Source organism: Thermobia domestica, chromosome 8 (genome assembly GCF_964235325.1).
Source record: "Thermobia domestica chromosome 8, izTheDome1.hap1.1, whole genome shotgun sequence".
NCBI lineage: Eukaryota > Metazoa > Arthropoda > Insecta > Zygentoma > Lepismatidae > Thermobia > Thermobia domestica.
This window is the reverse complement of record NC_137461.1, coordinates 11,437,861-11,457,699: the sequence shown is the minus strand read 5'-3', so window position 1 is coordinate 11,457,699 and position 19,839 is coordinate 11,437,861. Positions and strand designations below refer to the sequence as shown.

Sequence of the window (19,839 nt, the reverse complement as noted above, 5' to 3'; positions counted from 1 at the left end):
AAGTCGGTTTGTTTTTGGACATGTATGTTTACAATCTCTTGTTGAAAGAGGTAGTTATCTCACTGTACACTTCATAGAACACCGTACTCATAGATTCGATCTCATTCTTAGAAAGATTGTAAGAATACTTTTAACCCTTTGGAGATCTTATGGTACAATTTCTACCATACGGGGTGTTTCATGGTACATTGCGTTATAACTCTCCTATTTGAGCTTTTTCGTCCTTTTTTTGTTTTTCAAGGCCAGAGGCATTGTAGAAGACATTACGGATTGTTTCACCCCTTCCTGTGTCGAGACATAGGATGTGATAACGTCACAAATATAGAATTTATATTTTCGTGTAATACTTTTTGGGGGGTTTATGTAAAGTACTTTTGGCGGGCTTATTTTTCCACGTAGAAGATTGAAATTTTGCACAAACATGCAGTCCATCGAGTAGTATTTACCAGATTTTTTTTCAGATTTCTGCGTTAAAACAGGGGGTACAGAGGGCTTCCCGCCTTGGATACACGATGAAGACAAGTGAATGGTACCGCCTGAAAGGCAGTTCTATTCTGAAGAGAATGATGTGCGACACATGGCTCAAGGGTAATTAGGGAAGCGTCAGGGAATTTTTATCAAAATATACTTCTGTATAGGGGAATATGTTACATTGTCGGTATTTTTTTTGGCGGGCTTACTTTTGGGCATTTTCGGTACTATTTTTGTGCTGGCTTATTTTTGCACCTAGAAGATTGAAATTGTGCACAAACATTCAGTCCACCGAGTAGTATTTACCAGATTTTTTTCAGATTTCGGCGTTAAATATACTTCCGGAAGTAAATTATCCCCCATTCGGATTCCTCGGAGGGGAATGGCTTGGGAAGGACTATTGGACGAAATATATGAAACAGGAGAATGACCAAAATACTTTCTGAAAACGGTCATAATACCGATGGCTAAGAAATCGAACCCAAAGAGATGTGAGGATTATAGAAATATTAATCTCATATATCATGCAGCTAAAATTCTGCTCCGAATACTGAACAGAAGGTTATATGGAAGAACAAATGAAGGAGTTGAGGAGGAGCTGTTCGGGTTCAGAAGAGGCAAGGGCACAGGAGATACGATTTGATTATTAAGGGCGATCGGTGAAATATTTATAGAAAAATGGAAAGAGGTGTTTGTTGTATCTATTGACTTAGAAAAGGCTTTTGAACGCGTGAATTGGGAATTGTTGTTGGAAACAGACTTATAAGAAACTTATAGATGAACAAAAGTAAGTGTTAGGATAGGGGAAGGACTAACGGTTGAAAGTGCAGTTGGAAGTGGAGTTCAAGAAGGATGCTGCCTCTCGCCAACACTATTTAATGTCTAGAAGAGATAGTGAAAAAGAGCCTATATGAAGATGACGGTAATTCGGTAGGATGTAGAATGATTAGATGCATAAGATTTGCAGATTATATGGCGCTTGTTGCAGAATCTGAAAATAAAATCAATAAAACGTTAGAAAAAATGAGGAGGGGCTTCAAAGAATACGGGATGAAAATAAATGTTAGAAAGATAAAAGCCATGGTGATTGGAACGAAGGAGTCTGTGTCAAATATAAAAGTTTTCGATATCTGGATAGTAAACTTAGTAATGACATGTAAAATAAAATAAAAGTAAAATTAAAGCAAGGATAGGCAGGGCGAAAAAACCCTTTAGGAGAAAGAAGTCTTTTTTGGGACCTTGAATAAACATTTGCGAAAAAGAAGCATAAAATGCTATTTGCGTAGTGTTGTACTGTATGAGGCGTAAACTTGGACATTACGTAAAAGTGATGAAAATCGACAGGAAACCTTCAACATGTGGGTGTGGAGAAGAATGGAAAGAATTAGTTGGGTCGAGTGGAAAACGAATGAGAGAGTGTTAGAAATGCTGGGGGACAAAATAACACATTTAGATAGTATTAGAAAGAAGAGAAACTGGTTGGCACATTGCCGAGGAAGAGATTGTATCATGAGAGACATCTTAGAGGGTATGTTGGCTGGAAAGAGAGGGAGGCGCGAAGGAGACTACAATTAATGAATGCTATAAAAACATAAAAATTATACGTGAAGACGAAGAGATTAGCGGAGGACAGTGGAGCATGGAAGCTTCTCAGCTGTTGCATGTGACCTGCCAATAAGGACAGAATACCTATAATGATGATGAGTTCAAAGAAATTTCAGTATTACAATGCACTTTCCTGAGACTTTTTTATATCTCAAATGAGGTAACATGATGTTGTTGTTTCTTTTTTTATTTTTGACAATTGTGAAGTGAATTAATGTTTTTTTTACAGGCTCTGAACTCTGAACACAGTCAGGGTAGAGTGAAGTGTTCTAACTATGGTAATTTGGAACCCTCTCCGAAGTTGACCAATCGCTCTTCGCTCATCATCATCAAATACATGTGGTAGTGCTCATTGGATAACCGACATGTTTGTATTTCTCCCCATGACAAAAATTTCCGGAAGAAAATATCAACACCATTCACCTTTATAAAGGAGACATTAGTGGGCGTTAGTAAGAATTTGCAATTCAGAGTAGGACTAATAGCAATCACTTTGAACACAAAAGGTTTTCAAATAAGGGAAAACATATATAATCTTCGCTCACAACATTCATCATACGAGACCGTACCTGGCAAGTCAGAGAACAGTATTTTGTTTTGGAAATGTGAGTCTACTCTTATTTTGAACTCTCTACTGTAAAACGACCGGAAATACTATAGCAAAATGTCACTATGAGTTCACCGTGGAAATAGGTAAAAATCGTTTCAATGCATCAAGTTAACAGATAGGTTTTATAAGTGTAACAAAATACTGCGAAGACATAAAACGTTATCTCACTATATTAAGTAAACTCAAATATTTATTCATTCCCTAGTAAAATCAATAATAATAATAATAATAATAATAATAGGTTACTTTCTAGTAATAATGAAGGATTACTATGACTCACAAAGATTTTGTAAGCACTACAATTCTGGATATTTTCTGGTTTAGGCAAACAGTGAGAAGTTTCTTGCATTAAGGATTAAATGCAATAGCGAATATCGAAAATGTTTCGCTCATGCATGACTTTATAATTTCGATGGCGTCAAAAAGTTGTCAATCATTCCCATTTAAAAGAACGTTTAATGAAATAAAATTCCCAATGTAATTCGACCCAGGTTAAAATTACTATAAAAAACCAGTTAGCTGTTATTCTATCTGAAAACTATTGAAGTTACTGGAAGTTTTTGGTAGCTAACGAAATCTTTAGGAACCCTACATTACGATTCTTGTCCAAAAAAATGGGTAATTCTAAAACTGGAATAAAGTTTTCTGTATTGTATATATTGTTCTATAAATAGCATTACAATAAGAAATTATATAGTGTAAATAAAGTGAATCTGTGAATCATACCTATAAACTTACCAAGTAATTGATTGGTTATTGTATATTTCCAACAGTCATTTTTTGGCAAAATATGATAGGAAAAGAGTGTATTTTCCGCTTTAACATTTTCTGTGTGGGTTATCTATTAAGTGTGATATAACTTCGTCTATTAATAGTTATTCAATGGGAACTGATAAGGAAAATAAACTGAACTTTCATTATGTTTTTCACTGTGCCTTTTCTGTTTACAAGACTACTGACTTGACAACTAACTTTTGTTCGTTTGAGACGCTAGGGTCAACTAATGTGTTTTATGCTGGTACATATATTTTCTCCTTCATGTAACTTTATTTTACGCACATTTGTAATAATGGAACAATTGAAAGATTTCAATAAATACACCTCCCTCAAACAGTTTATACTCATACCCTGGTCGTTTTTCTACCAGAACACCTTAGTTGAATCCTTTCAATAGCCTCATCTACTTCTGGATTGGTAACTTCTTTATAGAGGTTAGGATCTGTCAGTTTGATTGATGATGGACGCAATTATTATCTAATAAAATAAATTATCATTCAAGAATGGAGAAATTGAGAATATTGCATAATCAAAACAAATATGGGAAGGGTAATTTCCTACCGAAGCTAAGTTTCTATCATTCCCAAACTAAACAATATGTATCTCTTTATTAAATAATTCTACCTCATAATTGCATTCCATTGAAACCTGCTGTTTGCAGCTCAAAAGACGCAACAGAATACGACGTCCAATCTTACTACACGCTTATCTGAGCCAAGTCCCCCAATTTCAAACTAATGACACTTGGTTTAATATACGGAGAATTATACCGTCCTGGTCGGAGCAACTCTGTATTCTTTCCAGCTTCAACAGTACTATTTAATAAGAGCTTTATATTTCAAACAGCGAACTCAGAAGGGTATTTCTAAGTCTTGTTCATTTTCCCCATTTATTCCCCTTAGAACGTGTTGTTGTAAAACTGACATCATTAACGGTACATGGGTTGTTTCTTTCATCTTGTTTTTTTACAAAATATATGAAAAGGTTATACGTTTATATTTATTATGTCTTACAAAACAAGATAAGTAAAATCTGTTTGCGTGTCTGTTAATAATCGGTTTGAGGCTAACAAAATGAGTACCCGGAAGAATCTTTTGCCGGTGAAAGAATGAGTAGTGGGGATGTTGTGATTCACAGTATCGCGGGCAGGGCCTCTTATTCCACAGTACATTATAGGTATAAAAAGCTATCTAACACACGGTATCCTGTGAAAGTGAAGTGGTTATCTGTCTTAGACGAAGAGTAGAAGGTATAGCAATCTGAGTAGTTCACAACAACTGTAGAAAGTGTAGTTGCTCTGTATTTCACTGCAGCCAGAAAAGTTAAGCAAATCTCATTAGCTCACTGTAGCCGAAGAATGTTAGAGAGTTTCTTTAACGAACAGCGGACGAAGAATTTAGGTGAAGTGATGAATCCCTAAATCAGACTGATGCTTTGAAGTGTTCTGCAGTTTCTTTTAACCTTTGGGTTTGGCTACACCCATTCATCTTTGCTTGTGTTCGCTCTCCTTCTCCGCTTCGGATAACATGCTGGATGTAGTATTGTCGGAATTTGTTGTTGTTCTTGTTTACACTATGAGAATAATAGCAATGTGTTATGTGGATGGCGCATTGCCATATTAATTGTTTGTAGCAGTTTGAATATGTACTTCGTTTCAATTTCTTCCTTGAATACGCGTTACGAATGCAGATAAGAAACTGTACACAATTTTTGAGAAAAAGACAAAATACTGTATAGCGTTATTTTATTTCACATCTGGCATTTTGTATTTTTCTGTATTTTATTATTTCGTACGAATAATATATTATTTTGTTTTAGGAATTATTGAAAATAATGGGTCTGGATATCTGGCTTCACTGGACGATGTGGATTTTGTATAAATTGTTCGTGGACATAATCGTTAGTTTTAGTGTTGCTCTTGGTTTCACTATTATACTTAAACCCGCAGCTGACATGTCAATAATCATGCTCATATTCTTTTTATACTGTGGATCAGCGACAATATTTTGCTTTTTTGTAAGCAGCATTTGTCCAAAAGGTAAGTAATTAATTGTATAGTCTAGTGTGATTTAAGATTGATACATATACACAATGAAATATTGATAGCGCATCTTTAATATTAAATAAGACAGAGCTACCCATGTGCTGATTATTCCTGAAGAAGATATAGTTACATCACTAGACAACAATATAATTTGCTAGTGGTATGTGCTATCTTGAAATAGAACAACAGAAAGGAACATCAACTAACATTATTTATCGTGTATATGAATATGGGATTCAAGTTTATGAGCCGGGAAAGGTAGCAGTACTGTACTAGCCATCGTAAGATTCTGTTCAATTAAAGCGTATTTACAAGACAAATTTACGTACATAAAAACTTAAAGCAGTAAAATGACGTGAAACGTAAAGATGACTTTAAATAATAAAGTACAGTTTTATTTAGTGTTCTTCGTAGTCAAGTTTAAATTGCAGAAGCAGGAAAGACATCTGTTGCTAATAATCATGATTGGTAGTTTACTTTTATGAGATACGCTTTACCATTTTGTAAGAAAGTAATTCAATTATAAGTGTAGTGAACATGCAAGGGCTCGCGAAATATACAATCGGAATTCGAATAAATGTGCGCTACTTCTTCTCTTCGTGTAAATCCACGCGCAATAAAATGTGAGAAGCTGTCCATCATAGCCTTATATATACAACAGTGACAACATTTTAATTATCTAATACTCTTCTTAGAAGAAAGATCAGATTCCATAGTGTTAAGATAGTTTTGAGGCATGTTAGGGAATATTCGGGTAGCTTTCTAGCACAGAACGTGATACTGTAGCACAACAGTTATCTACAGAAAGCCGTTCCCGTTGCATTTCGATCACCATATTCACCAGATGTCTCACCTGCAGTCATCTCTGTGCTCCTCAAATTGAAAAGGATCATAAAAACTATTCCAACCTGTTCTTCCCATTACATATTCCCGCATTGGAGGGACCACTATGAGGAATAATTTCATAGTGTAAAAAATATTTTAAAATTTATACATCTTAATAAAATTAGGATGTGATAAAAGTAGTTATATTTAAACGATATTGTTTATTTAACCCTACGACGATCGTGAAGAAAATAAAGTTTCATAAACGGTTTGGCTGGTTCATGAAAATTACCCAAGGAAATAAAAGTGCATAATTAATTTTTAAAAGATATTGTTTTAATAAAAATATAATTTTATGTAAATTTCAGGAATTTCTGAAACAGGAAAAAGCATTTGATCTAAAAGTTAGTTTTTCTCTTATTTAAAAATATTTCTAATTGTTCACATGTTATTTTAGTAAATTATATGAGTATATGAGCTTTTCCACAAAATTATGGTATATAACATGAATACTTGCGTAAATGTTTTTATAGATAAGTAATACTGTAGAGGACACATAAATTTATTAAACATATCATACGGCACCACCTGTGTTAATTGTATTGAATGTCAGGGGGTAATTTTTTTTCAATTTTCACACCATTCCTCTCACATTATTTTCGTGTGGCTAAAACAGCCATGCTTTACACATGCGCAGTACTGTTTAGTTTTGCTGTCTTTGCATCTCTGGATCTTCACCTCTTTCCTTTCTTCGGAGAAGCTTGTGTGTCCACCTGGATGTCACAAAATCTTGTTACAAGAAGCCAAGAGATTTGACTATCATGTGCTTTTGAGATTTCCCTGCCTTCTAGAGATAATCCCGTCTTTCCATTTTTATTTGCCTTGCCATGAGTGTGAGTTAGTCATTCGGAGCTGCAATGTTCATGAGTGCGATTGCAAGACAAATTAGCAAACGCCTGGTTCATCTTGTGCCAGTGCATTCACCACACTTAGCATTAACAACGCTACCCATTATTATTTTTGTTGTAATACGTTATTATGGTATGTTTCTTCCTTCCACAGTTTTGTAAGTCAACTTCATCATTATTATGCTACTCGTATGGCAAAGTAAGTAATGCAAAATAATGCATCGGAATCATTCAGTTCACTTTCATCATCATATAAAATTCTATGATATTCACACACAGAAACTGTTTCATATTCCACTATGTCTAATGTTCCTCAAAATTCCAACTTAAATGTTGTTCGTATATACACACTCAAGGAATGTCGAATAGATAATCTCACTAAAAAAGTAAACTTCTTACAAGATTCTTGACAATACCAAAACAAAAATACCTGAACAGTCGGGCTGGATCTGACAAGCACACACGAGATTCAGATCTCTATTAAAAGCAACTTAACAGTAAAGCCAAATGGCTTGGGGCACTAGCGCCTCTTGTCGGACGTTTCAGGAAGGTTTACGAAGCTACAACTCAAACCGCTAACTTTAAGTTGATTTTTAAAAAGATAAGTAGATGGGTTTCAGACACCCAGTCCGACCTTTCTAACTTTAAGGAAAGATATAATTTACGAATACCTTATTCATTTAGTCGTAACGTTTTTCACAGCAGATAGTAACATCTAACATAACTAATACTTTTATAAAGCAACTTAATGGTACGCATTTTATAACTTAATTATAGAAAAAATTGTTACCGCTCTATAAAGCAACATATAACTACTGCAAAACTTATTACACACACATGAAGAAATAACAGTAGAAAACCAAATAAGGACGAACATTTACAGACCTATTACACAAACGTAATTTAAGCACTGTTAAGTGCTTGCACCAAGTTCGATTGTTATTTAAGATTTTCTTTCGTACGGCACCAAGAAACAATAGTTTGCTTTTGTGTATGTAATTTAAAAAATATGTGTAAATTTTTATAATTAAATGCATCAATTCTACGTTGCTAATATAATCTATCTTCAACAAGAGATGTGAAACGAAGACTGTAAGATGTATTACAAATTTTCATATGTAACAAATAAAAAATCGATAAAGTCAATTTTATTATCACATTACAGATAACGTAACCAACAATATTGTCAAGGGATCTTGATAATTCCTTTTATTAATTTAAAACTTTGTCCGTTTAAATAGTAAATTGTAATAATTCTCAAAGATTATTTGGTTTGGTTATGGTATGTGTGATGTGTGAAAACATAGTCTGCGAATGTAAATTATGTACATTGTCTGTGTGATTGTAAGCATTTTTGTAATTTAATGTTTAATAGACATATATTGCATCGGACAGTGTTATGTAAGTTATGTAAGTGCAGACTGCTGACATGACGCTCCATTTTAAGAGGAATTGGCTAACGCAAATTTCTTCAGAAAAAAATCGTATGCACATGTATGATTTTGACCCGAATTTTGAAAGCAATCTGCTGTAATGCAAGCATCTTTAGTTGTATAAATAATCCAGTCTTTTCGCCAAGAATCAGGAGGGCTCAGGGAAGGAGTGAGGAGATAAGTGTTGGAAGAGACAAGATATAACAGCAAAAAACTAACAAGTAGTATTACGCAGTTAGATATTAGAACTCCAAAAATAACTTAACAATTTAGACTGAATTAAGTTCTAAAATATTCCAAAGACTGCAGCATTAACCAGAATGGATCTTTCGTGAATTGGAGTCCAAGTTCATCATGTTGCAGTTATGGACCAGTTAACCTTTTCCTACTTACACATTGAGAATTGCTCACACACTTAAATTTATGTAACTTAAAATTTTCTACACAAACACACATTTTACACATTGAGTTTTAAAGAGAGTACATCTATTGTGATAACAAGTCTCTTTTATTTACGTTTGTGGTTCTGTTTTGCCGTCTCAAAAACAGTGGTGGAGAAACCTCAAGCTCTACATCAAAAGTACATTATAGGTGCGTTCTCAGAAGCATTACTAAGATAATGTGATTTAGGATGTACCTTAGGCTAATGTCACCCATCTGGATTCGCTCAAATTCGCTGTACCAAAATTACTGCATCACTGCACTCAGATTTTAAATGAGTGGCAACCCAGGTTGACATGGTGGTGATGCTCAAAACTCCCTAAATCACTAAACATATAAAGGTTTGTAGATATAAAGTAGACATGGTATCAAGTAATTGACACCCACCCACCCGCGCTAGGTTGAGTAATAAGACTTTGTACAAGTAAAATATGAAGTTACATGTAAAGGTAAATTTATGTTCAGAGTTTTATGTGTTGAATGGTATGACAGAGAATGTTGTATTAACTCGTGCTGAGAAAGCATTAGAAGAAATTGATATAGAAATCGATAGCTATTAAAATCGCAACACCTCTTAGAGTTCGGAAACATAAGAAAGTAGAGACATTGAGTACTTAAATAGAGGAAATTAGTAAATCAATAGAATTAAAATATAGCATAATAAGGAAAAAGTAAGTTTAAATTTGGTAGTTCTGAGACAGTTTCACCTGTAGTTGTAGATTTTTCCATAGGTAATCTCAAGCAGGCAGACAATACAAACAAACCAAAGAGTGAAGACATGGCAGATTCAGAAAGAAAAGTGGCAGTAACAAGGTTTACGGATATTGGTAGACTTACGCATTTCGATATTATAAGTTATAATAAGATTGTTCCATTTTTGATGATGCATGCCAAGTTTTAGGCTATGACGGGAAAAACACGTAAAACATTACCAACATCAGTATTCAAGGGCGTTAGTAGACAAGAGGTAAAATTGTTTCTTGAAAGGCAGAATTTAAACACTATTATTCACAAGGCTCTACGAAAAGAATTGATTTATGTATTCGCAAATTCAAATTTTAATCTAAACTTACAAGATAGAACTAGGGACAGGCTCCAGAAAGAGGATGAATATGATATTTTCGCATATGTTATCTTAACTGTAAGTGAACGTTTAGACGATATGATGACAGACAAAAAGAAAAGAAGTTTGATTGCATGAGCCTCATTACCATATTATATGGAAAAGTTTGGGACAAATACATACGCGAATTTAGATAAATTTTTAGATTTGCAAAAGATAGGGAAAAATAAGTGTAAGATACAAAGAAGCAGAAAAGAGAAAGAATTGAAAAGAAAGTAACAGTTAAAGATTTAATAAAAATGAAGGATTAAGACAGCGAAGATAGCGAAGTAGAAGTAGGTAAGGTAAGAAAGCGACTAAACACAGAAAAGAGTAAGACATTAAACAAGAAGCAATAAGCATATCTCAAATAGCTACGTCGGAAAAGAAGTTAGATGAGTTACAAGTATTATTAGCCAATAAATGGTATTTCAAAGCAAAGGGAATCAGGAGTCACAACAACAGCAGAATGGAAGTAATAGGAATGATAGTCAGAAATAATTTAGAGGAAGGAATTATAGGAATCAAGGTAATAGAGGAAATAATAATAATAATAATAATAATAATAATAATAATAATAATAATAATAATAATAATAACAAACGAAATTACGGAAATAGTGGAAATTTTGGTAAAAGAGGAAATTACAATCAAAACAGAGGTTCAGGTCGTGGCATATTTCAGAGAAAGTTTAGAATATATTGGGAATATGAAAATAATTACCAGTAGAATCAAGGCCAGTTTCAGCCCCAATAGATACAAGGTTATATTCCGCAACAGCAAGATACCATGCAAAATTATCAGCACAGGAATTCACAATTAAATGGTGGAGGTAGTAATTTTGTACCAAATCAGATAAATGGCAATACATACTACAATACGTCATGTAAGTGTTCACATACTTTAAACTAGGTGATACTGTAAATGGCCGAGACGGATTTACAGGTACAAAACATGGAAAACCTAAAAATTAATATCCTCAGGAGATTGTACGAAAGAAATGGTATTTTTACCAATATTGATAGAGAATCGTAGGATTAGTGGTGCTATTGATTCAGGATCACAGTTTTCGCTTATTAGTGACAAGTTCGTATCTCCACCATCATCAAGGATAAGTGAAGAAACTAGGATTAGGGGAATAAAACAATATCTGCTTACCATCGAGAAAAAGCGATAATTAAGTTGTCTATTGCGGGAAGAAATTTTCATCACGCCTTGAGAATAATAGAAGAATTCCCAAGTTAAGTTTTAATTCCAAATGGTTTTCTTCAACGACAAAGTACAAGGTTAGATTATGGTAGAAAAGCAATTTCTTTTTAGAGATTTGGCAGACCTCCTAAGAGAATAGAAAGAGATGGATTCCCGTATCAGTATCGGAGAACGCATGCAGGACTTTAAGTACGTCTTTAGTACCGAAATATGTCTTATCAAGGATGACATATTTAACGCCTAGGAGTAAAGTATTGGTACCAGTGAAATTTGTAAACACTTGTACAAATAAGGAATGTCTAACGTAACGCAAAACGATTCTAGAAGAAAAACAAAAGTTTGATCCCAAGAGCACTGTTCTCAAAAGAAAAAAAAGTTCGAAATAATAAATCCAGTCCAACAGAAAATAATTCTACAAGCAAATACAGACATTGGTTTTGAAGAATTAAAAGAACAGGGAATTAGTCTAGATATAGTTGAAATTTTCACTGCCAGGAAAGATTTTAACAGATTTGTCTTCCATAAACTGACACTTCCCTACAGACAACTTCAATCCATATTTTCGTAATCTTTGAAAGATGGACTTCAATACCGACACCATCTTATCTTGTTCATTAACGTATACAAACACATCGTCCATGTAATATGACACCGCCTCCAGACTAACGTTAGCAAGTGTCATAGGCATGATTTTTATGTACACAGTTGACGATTGTAGGTACCCCATGGGGAGCACTTTGTACGCGTATGCGCCTTTTCCAGGTATGTTAAAACGCAGTGTACTGTCTTGAATCCTTTGTTATGGGCACCTGATGATATGCAGTTTTGATATCAAGGACGCTGAAAATTTCATGACCCCCATAGACGTCAAAATTTGATTTATGGGTGGTAAAGCCACCGAATGGAACTCTTTGACTTTTCTCTCAAGGCAATCGGTATAGGGTACGGCTGTTTTCTAAAAGGGACATCTGATTCTAATTCGATCTTATCTTCTACACCTTTCACTCTGCCTAACTCATTTTCCTTCCACGCTAATACGTCACATATTCATAACATAGTTTTTCCAATTTATTTCTAATTTCTGGTTTCGTCTTCACTCCAAATTTTAATCTTGGTTTATCAAAGTGTTTCCTCGCCTGTAAAACCTTCTCGATCTCATCCTCTGTCAAACCTTCCTGCTTCAACTCTTTCTTGCTCATACATTCCGCCGCTTCACTAATTTTAATACTTACTGCTAACATGATTACCTTGTTGGATGCGTCTATAATCACTAATTTCTTATTTTCCTTTGACAATACTGCCCTAGGTATCAATATACTGGTACATTATACTGGTTTTCTAATCTCCTATCCACTTCCAATAAATATCATTACCATTCCAAGAGTTACCAAATTTACTTCAAAGGTCGTCCTCGTTCTTGGTAGTAATCTAACTTTGTTATTTAGCACCCACTTAGGTCGTAAACTAGTCTTAATAGCAACCGCTGTATTCTCCGATACTGATCTCGGTTCTTGATCGCTCTCATGTTCCTTTTAGGTCTTCCGAATCTTTGAACTAATATCTTACTGTTACCATAATCAATTTGGCAATTTTGAGTTCTCAGAAAATCATTTCCTATCAACACTTGATAAGGAAAGTCCTTAATAACTCTAAATTCCTGATGAAATGTCTGATTAGAAATTTTGAATTTTACAATTGATAGTTTATTGATTACCAAGATGTTTTAAGTGATTCCGCGTATTTTTGTTTTGGGATAACGTTCGCACTGGGAGGTATTAATCTTTCATTAATGATCGATATCTGCGATCCTCTATCTAACAATGCTCTAACCTGTCTATTTTCTATTTCTAACGGCAAGTACACCATATTATTTTCTTGTAATACAGAGGCTATCACTTCGCGTATTCTACTATTCTTATCCCCTGTAAATGTGCCTATTCCATTTACAGTACTTCTTCGTTTAAATTTTGCATACCCATAGGCTGATAGTACTTCGTACCGTTTACTTGGGCCGGTACTACTTGCACAAACCTTTGTGGGTTTTGCTCTTGCTGGCTTTGATTTTGGTGACACCACGTATGCTGACAATGGTTGTCTCTATTCCACTCTCCTTGCTGTACCCTACCTCTATTATTTTGCCAATACCCATTCCGGTTTCCTCGCCTATTTGAAAATCCGTTATTACATCTATTTCCTTTACAAATGTTCTGACCTCTATCAATTACTATTGTTATTCCATGATCTATTATTGCTATTCCGGTAATGATTTCTTCCATTACGTTTATATTGTCTATTACCTCTATTGTTTGAAAAACTGATTTTTCACTGACATATTTCCTCTATTTTCACGCTTATCACTATCCTGTGTTTTTAAGATAATGCTAATTAAAGCTGATCAATTTTCTTTTCTAATTCTGCCAATTGCGTTAGACTTTGTGGTTCTTGCCTAAATTTTCCTTCGTCTTTATTCTTCCGAAAGACTGCCTCATCTAACTCTGTATCACTTTCGTCGTCTTCTACCTGCTCTTTATTTTCTTTACCAAATCTTTTATTGTTACTTTACCGGTTTCTCGTTTTACACGTTTTTCAACTTTACATTTATTACCCTCAATCATTTGCAAATCTTCTACGATTTTTTCTAAATTTGAATAGGCTACAGTCCCTACCTTTTCCATATAGTAAGGCTGCAAACCGCTAACTTATATAATAATTTTCCTTTTATCGGTCATGTTCGAGTCTAGTCTCTCGCACAATACCAGTATATCATAAACATAATTTATGATTGCTTCATCCTCCTGTTGCAAACGTTCGAGGATCCGTTCTTCTATATCAAGGCTGACAGTAGTTCTTGTAAACTCATCTACTATTTCTGTCTGCAATCGTTTAAATGAGATTTCACTTAATTTTTTCCGTTTTAGAAATAATTTTATCCAGTGTCTCCCAACTCCTTTAAATATGCTTGGCAATAATTCCTTTCTTTTATTTTCGGCGACGCCTGCCATCTGACATGCATCCTCGAACTCATCGAAAAAAGGTATGATGTCCCCATCGTTCTTTAAGTCCAATTTCGAGAGTTTTTTCACGTCCGCATAGAATGTTACATTTGACATCATATTTAAATTCTCTGTTTTCTTATCTTTGCCAACGTGTACGAAATTCTCGTTTAGCTGTAAAATTGACGGATAATTTTCGAAAACGATATTACCAACGGACTACTAGGAAAATTAAATACTGGACCTTTTTCAACATCGATTTTTGGACTCGCGGGTTCCACGGCTGTATCCTTACTACTTATATTTATCTGTCCTCATCTTTCAGGTGTCCTCACACTAAATAAATCATTAAATTCAATTCTAATACCTTTCCTTGCTTTTTGTGCTCTAGTTAACACTTTGTTTTCAGTCATCTAATAATAAAATTATAACTTTAAAATAACTTGAATTAACTTAATGACTTTAGTGAGGGAGGGTGATGAGTGTTAACCTATTTTAAACAATATGTCCATTATTCTAACAACGATAAATTCTTATGTGAGCCAGTTGTGAGCCAGTCGGAACTCGAACAAAAATATTCTCATCATAACAATGGTGAACTTAATATTGCTAGGTAACCGAACAGAGAACCGAACCAAACATTTCTTCACCATAATACTAATAGTTTAATATTATTGTAACCGCGCCGGGACTCGAATCGAAAGCATCTCCATCATAACAATGGTGGTATATATTATTAAGAGCCTTACAAACACACCGGGAATCGAAGCGGAAGCATTTCCACCATAACAATGGTGACATAATCTACTTAGAAATAATTATGCACGAACCGGGAATCGAACCCCAGGCATATCCACCATAACAACCTCCTTACGTCGTGCCTATAAAGCTTGGGGATAATTTTGTAGTGACGTAACGAAGCTGGAACTACTCATTATCTGAAATTAGTAGGTACCAAGCAATTAAATGTTGTAGCGAGAGGATAATCACAGAAACACCCTAAGTCGTTTAAACTCATGTATTTGATTACTGAATGTCATCGTGTAAATGTATGGAATAAATGAGTATGGCCTAATTGTCCAGATCACAGACTGACAAATGCCTAAATGCCTGGAGTTTAGATCACGAGTAACACACAGAGCTGAGACACACATACCTTGGTAATATAGCTTCAGGCTGGAAAGATGAATCCTTACTGCTTGGCTCTGGATTTCTATCAGGACGAGGTTGGAGTCTGCGCTTGGTCTGCACAGTTAGCCAACTAATGACCAACCATTACTCGATGGTAGTTAGTCGTAATTGAAACGTAATGTAGATCAACCCTTGATCTACTTGTGGTCTCCAACTAATCTCAGTTAGATGTTAAACTGCTTTCGACTTATCTTCCACTGATCTTAGACTGATCCTGATTCCGTCTGAATCGGGGTTCTTGATTAATCTTCCAGACGGTGGAATTCGTCATGTTGTGATTCAACTTTGTTTACCTCAGCTATTAGTCAAACATTTGTTTCAAACCGTATTACATCGTGACTGAATTCCCAGACTATCAATTTCTACGAATCTGAATATTATGCCATATTCGAATTGTGTCGATGTTAACAAAAGATAGTAATACACATTTCTAACATTACAAAGCTGATATTACCGTTCTTAGTTTTATATTTACATAATCCTTCGAGTTAGCGTCTCGCCAGGTTTTCACGAATAACATAACATAAACACAACCATGTGCAACGGCTTACATAAACAAACAAACAATAACAATCACACAATATGACACAATCTAACATCATTGTAATATTCTGATCCTTTAAATTTAATTCTAACATATCATTATCCCAATCACCAAAAATAAAATGTTATAAACTTCTAATATACCTCTACAATATGAAGAACATGAATACTATTATATGTATATGAAAAGTAGAAATAAATATATAGTACACTGTGGAAAATAGAACAGCAGTATAAATAAGCTGAAATATATGAGAACATATTGTTTGCTTGCCTGCAACAAGGGTAAAAGAGAAATTATAAATATTAAGCAGACAAAGACGCATTTCTAAATATAAAATAAATAGTATTAGTAGAATAGAAGAAAATATGTAAATGTAAGATGTAAAAAAATGTATCAAATACTCCCAATATTAAGAAGACGTACTTTAAAAAGAGTTGGAAATTGAAAATATAAAAATTTTCAATAAAGTTTGTAAATCGATTAATATTCGGTAAACAATCAATTTTGATTGATCAGATATTATTATTGAATCCATAACCAATTATTGAGACAAGAGATAACAGTACCAAACCAACATGTAGTGTTACGTAGTTAGAATATTGGAACTCTAAGAATAACTTTAAAATCGAGTCGTCGACAATTAGTACACTGAATTTAGTTCTAAAATATTCCAAAGACTGCAGCATTAAGTAGAGTGCATCTTTCGTGAATTGGAGGCCAAATCCATCTTGTTGTAGACATGGACAAGTAAACCTTTCCTACTTATATTGAGAATTGCTCACACACTTAAATTTACATAACTTAGAATTTGCTACACAAACACACATTTTACACATTGAATTTTAAACAGAATACGTGTCACCTATTGTGATAACAAGTACCTTGTATTTACTTCTACGGTTCTGTTTTGCCGTCTCAAAACAGTGGTGGAGAAACCCCAAGTTCTTCATCATAAGTACATTATATTTGCGTTCTTAGAAGCATTACCAAGATCAGGTGATTTAGGATATACCTTACGCTAATGTCACCCATCTGGGTTCGTTCAAATTCGCTGTACCAAAATGAAAGCTATAATCCACGCAGGTTTTAAATGAGTGCCAGCCCTTGTTCACAATATATTAATTTCACTTTTATGTGTAAAATTCACCTCTACCATGTTGTTTTACATTGGGAGTGGGAAAATAAAATATATTTTTTTTTAAAGAAATGAAGTGTTGTATAATTCCCACTGCAGTTGCATTTCTTCATGAGTCTACAAGATATGTACATATATAGATTCGCACTGTGATATGTTTTGCTAAGGGTGATTTTTTTATATTTCCCAGTGCTCTCGTGTTTCTTGTTAGACCTGAATTCGTCTTAGGTTAATGTATAACACTTTTGATTCCTGGCTTTATGTATCGACAGCAAAAGCAGTGTCTTTGGTTTCTCAGATGTAGGGCACTGAGTTTTAGGGCGTAGAGTCTGTGCATCAATTTCATCTTTCACCAAGTGAAATTTTCTTAGACAAATGCCAGAAGTGTGTATTTTGTTAAAGCTTCCTTGTTTCATTGCAGTTTATTCAATGAATCATTATCATGCGTTGTGGATGTTAAAATAATAATAATAATAATAATAATAATAATAATAATAATAATAATAATAATAATAATAATAATAATAATAATAATAATATGATTCTACTGTCATTGAATTTACGCCTAAATAATAAATATCATCAATATAAAAGGTTATATAATATAAGAAAAAGAATCAACACTACATGGAAACATGGAAATTAGTGGAAACTTCTCTACTACTGTTTGGGTCGTTTTAAGGATATTCCATATGTATATAAAGTGTAAGCAATTTAACTTTAATATAATGTCACTTCAAATTCATACTTTAATGAAGTAGTTGATTTTTGATGAAGAAAAGCATATAATAGATTTATTAAAAATTAAATACAACATATGTAATGTTATTGATGTGAAAATTGTATTTTTTCCCAACTTGGACGCTAATGTAAGGATAAGAGATAAATTAATTCTAATATATTTTAAGAACACAAAAATATTGTCTTTGTTATTTGATGTATGTATATTAGTTTATTAGTCAAGAAACCTAAAATAGTAGTTTAGAAAAGATAGAGTATTCCAAGAAAATATTTTTTTGTAAAACATTTTAACAAATAAATGTAGCTGGGATACCGTAAAAACCGTATATATACATCAATCCAGAAGTTCATGCTTAATACCTATCGCAATGATTTCACAATATCTGGCTTAATGGAGAGGTTGAAGCCCCTTTTACTGACTACAAAACATCTTAACGCAATGTGATGGCCTATCTCATATAACACGCTAATTTTCTAATGTATTTATAGGGAGAAATATATTATTTTTCCTTGTGTGTGTTTTTTCAAAAAGCTCTTAATTCTCACAAACGTTAAAAAAACCGACAGTGTAAAATGTGGCTCACTGGTAGAGCGTTTCGCTCTGGTACGTGGGATCTCTGGCTCGATCCCAGCTCAGCCAAGTGAAGTATGTGGCTGACAAACACCATGTGCTTGTATTTTCTCGGGGCTCTCCCTTTTATTTCCAGTTTTTTCGTTTCACAATTTCATTCATTTCTCATCGTCACCGTCTCCTTTAGCCTAGCCGCCATAAGCGTGGAATGTAAAGCTCAAAGATTTCATTTCATTTTCATTGTAAAATATGGAGGATAATACGTTGTAAAAAAAAATAAGAGGAATCAACGTCTTATACAGAATGATCTCATCATCTTCGTTAGTGTTCAATATGAATTACGTGTAATTTATATACATATACTGTACAGAATTAAAAATTGTATACGTCGGCGAATAAAATGTGTCTGTATAAAATGGTGTACTTAGAAAAACATACACCACATCACTAAGCACGTTAACCCTCCAACACGCGCGTGGGCTACTATTGTAGCCCAGCGTTTTTATTTTCCTTGCCGCAAAGTAATTCGAAATGACAACTCAAAGGGTGTCTGTGTACCTTTCTATCAACTATCATTCTGCGTGTTTAGTGTGTGGTCAAACGTAAAATCGAAAGGAGCTCATTGTTATTCTGCTTGAAAGTTTCATGGGCTACATCTGTAGCCCGAGCGCCTATTGTTGTCACGGATGTTCCAAAACGTCGAAGTTATTTATTATAGTTTGAGTGTTGATCAGATGGTCAATGAGTTTGCAAAATACCAAGTCTGATGAGGAATTGTTTCTAGATGGCCATAGTTAACATTTTGAGACCGCAAAAATGCATTTTTCGGACACAGAATTTGTGAAAATTCAAAAAATGTGACTGATAATTCCGGGGGGCAGGAATCACTGATATCTTTTGATAATAGTAGTAAAGACAGTCCTGTAGTAAATTATTATGTAGTAAAAGACAATCTCAAATGGAAAAAACTCACTCCTACTCGTAATATTTGCGCTCGTGCTCATAATATTGTGGCTCGTTTTCCAGGTCCTAAAGGTGGGGGTAGGTCTGCATTGTCGGAGCTTGAATATCTAGAAGTGCTTTTGGATGCAAACATTTTGAGACTTAAGGTTGATTTTACCAATATTTACATTGACAGTTAGATTGAGATTTGTACTTAACCGTGATGCAAAACTTACAGACGAGATTGTACGTGCCCTTATTGACATTTTGATGCTTTTGATGAGTGGTCAATGC

General features: G+C 34.1%; 1 protein-coding gene across 2 annotated transcripts in view; it reads left to right on the top strand.

The window, feature by feature from the left end:
• The window catches only part of LOC145691548 (uncharacterized), a 169,791-nt gene that overhangs the window by 138,769 nt on the left and 11,183 nt on the right, over positions 1-19,839 (top strand). For both annotated transcript variants that reach the window (XM_081766956.1, XM_081766955.1), the window contains exon 5: positions 5,282-5,501. In XM_081766956.1, coding sequence (XP_081623082.1) covers positions 5,282-5,501 — 220 coding nt within the window. The remainder of the gene's footprint in view (positions 1-5,281; positions 5,502-19,839) is intronic.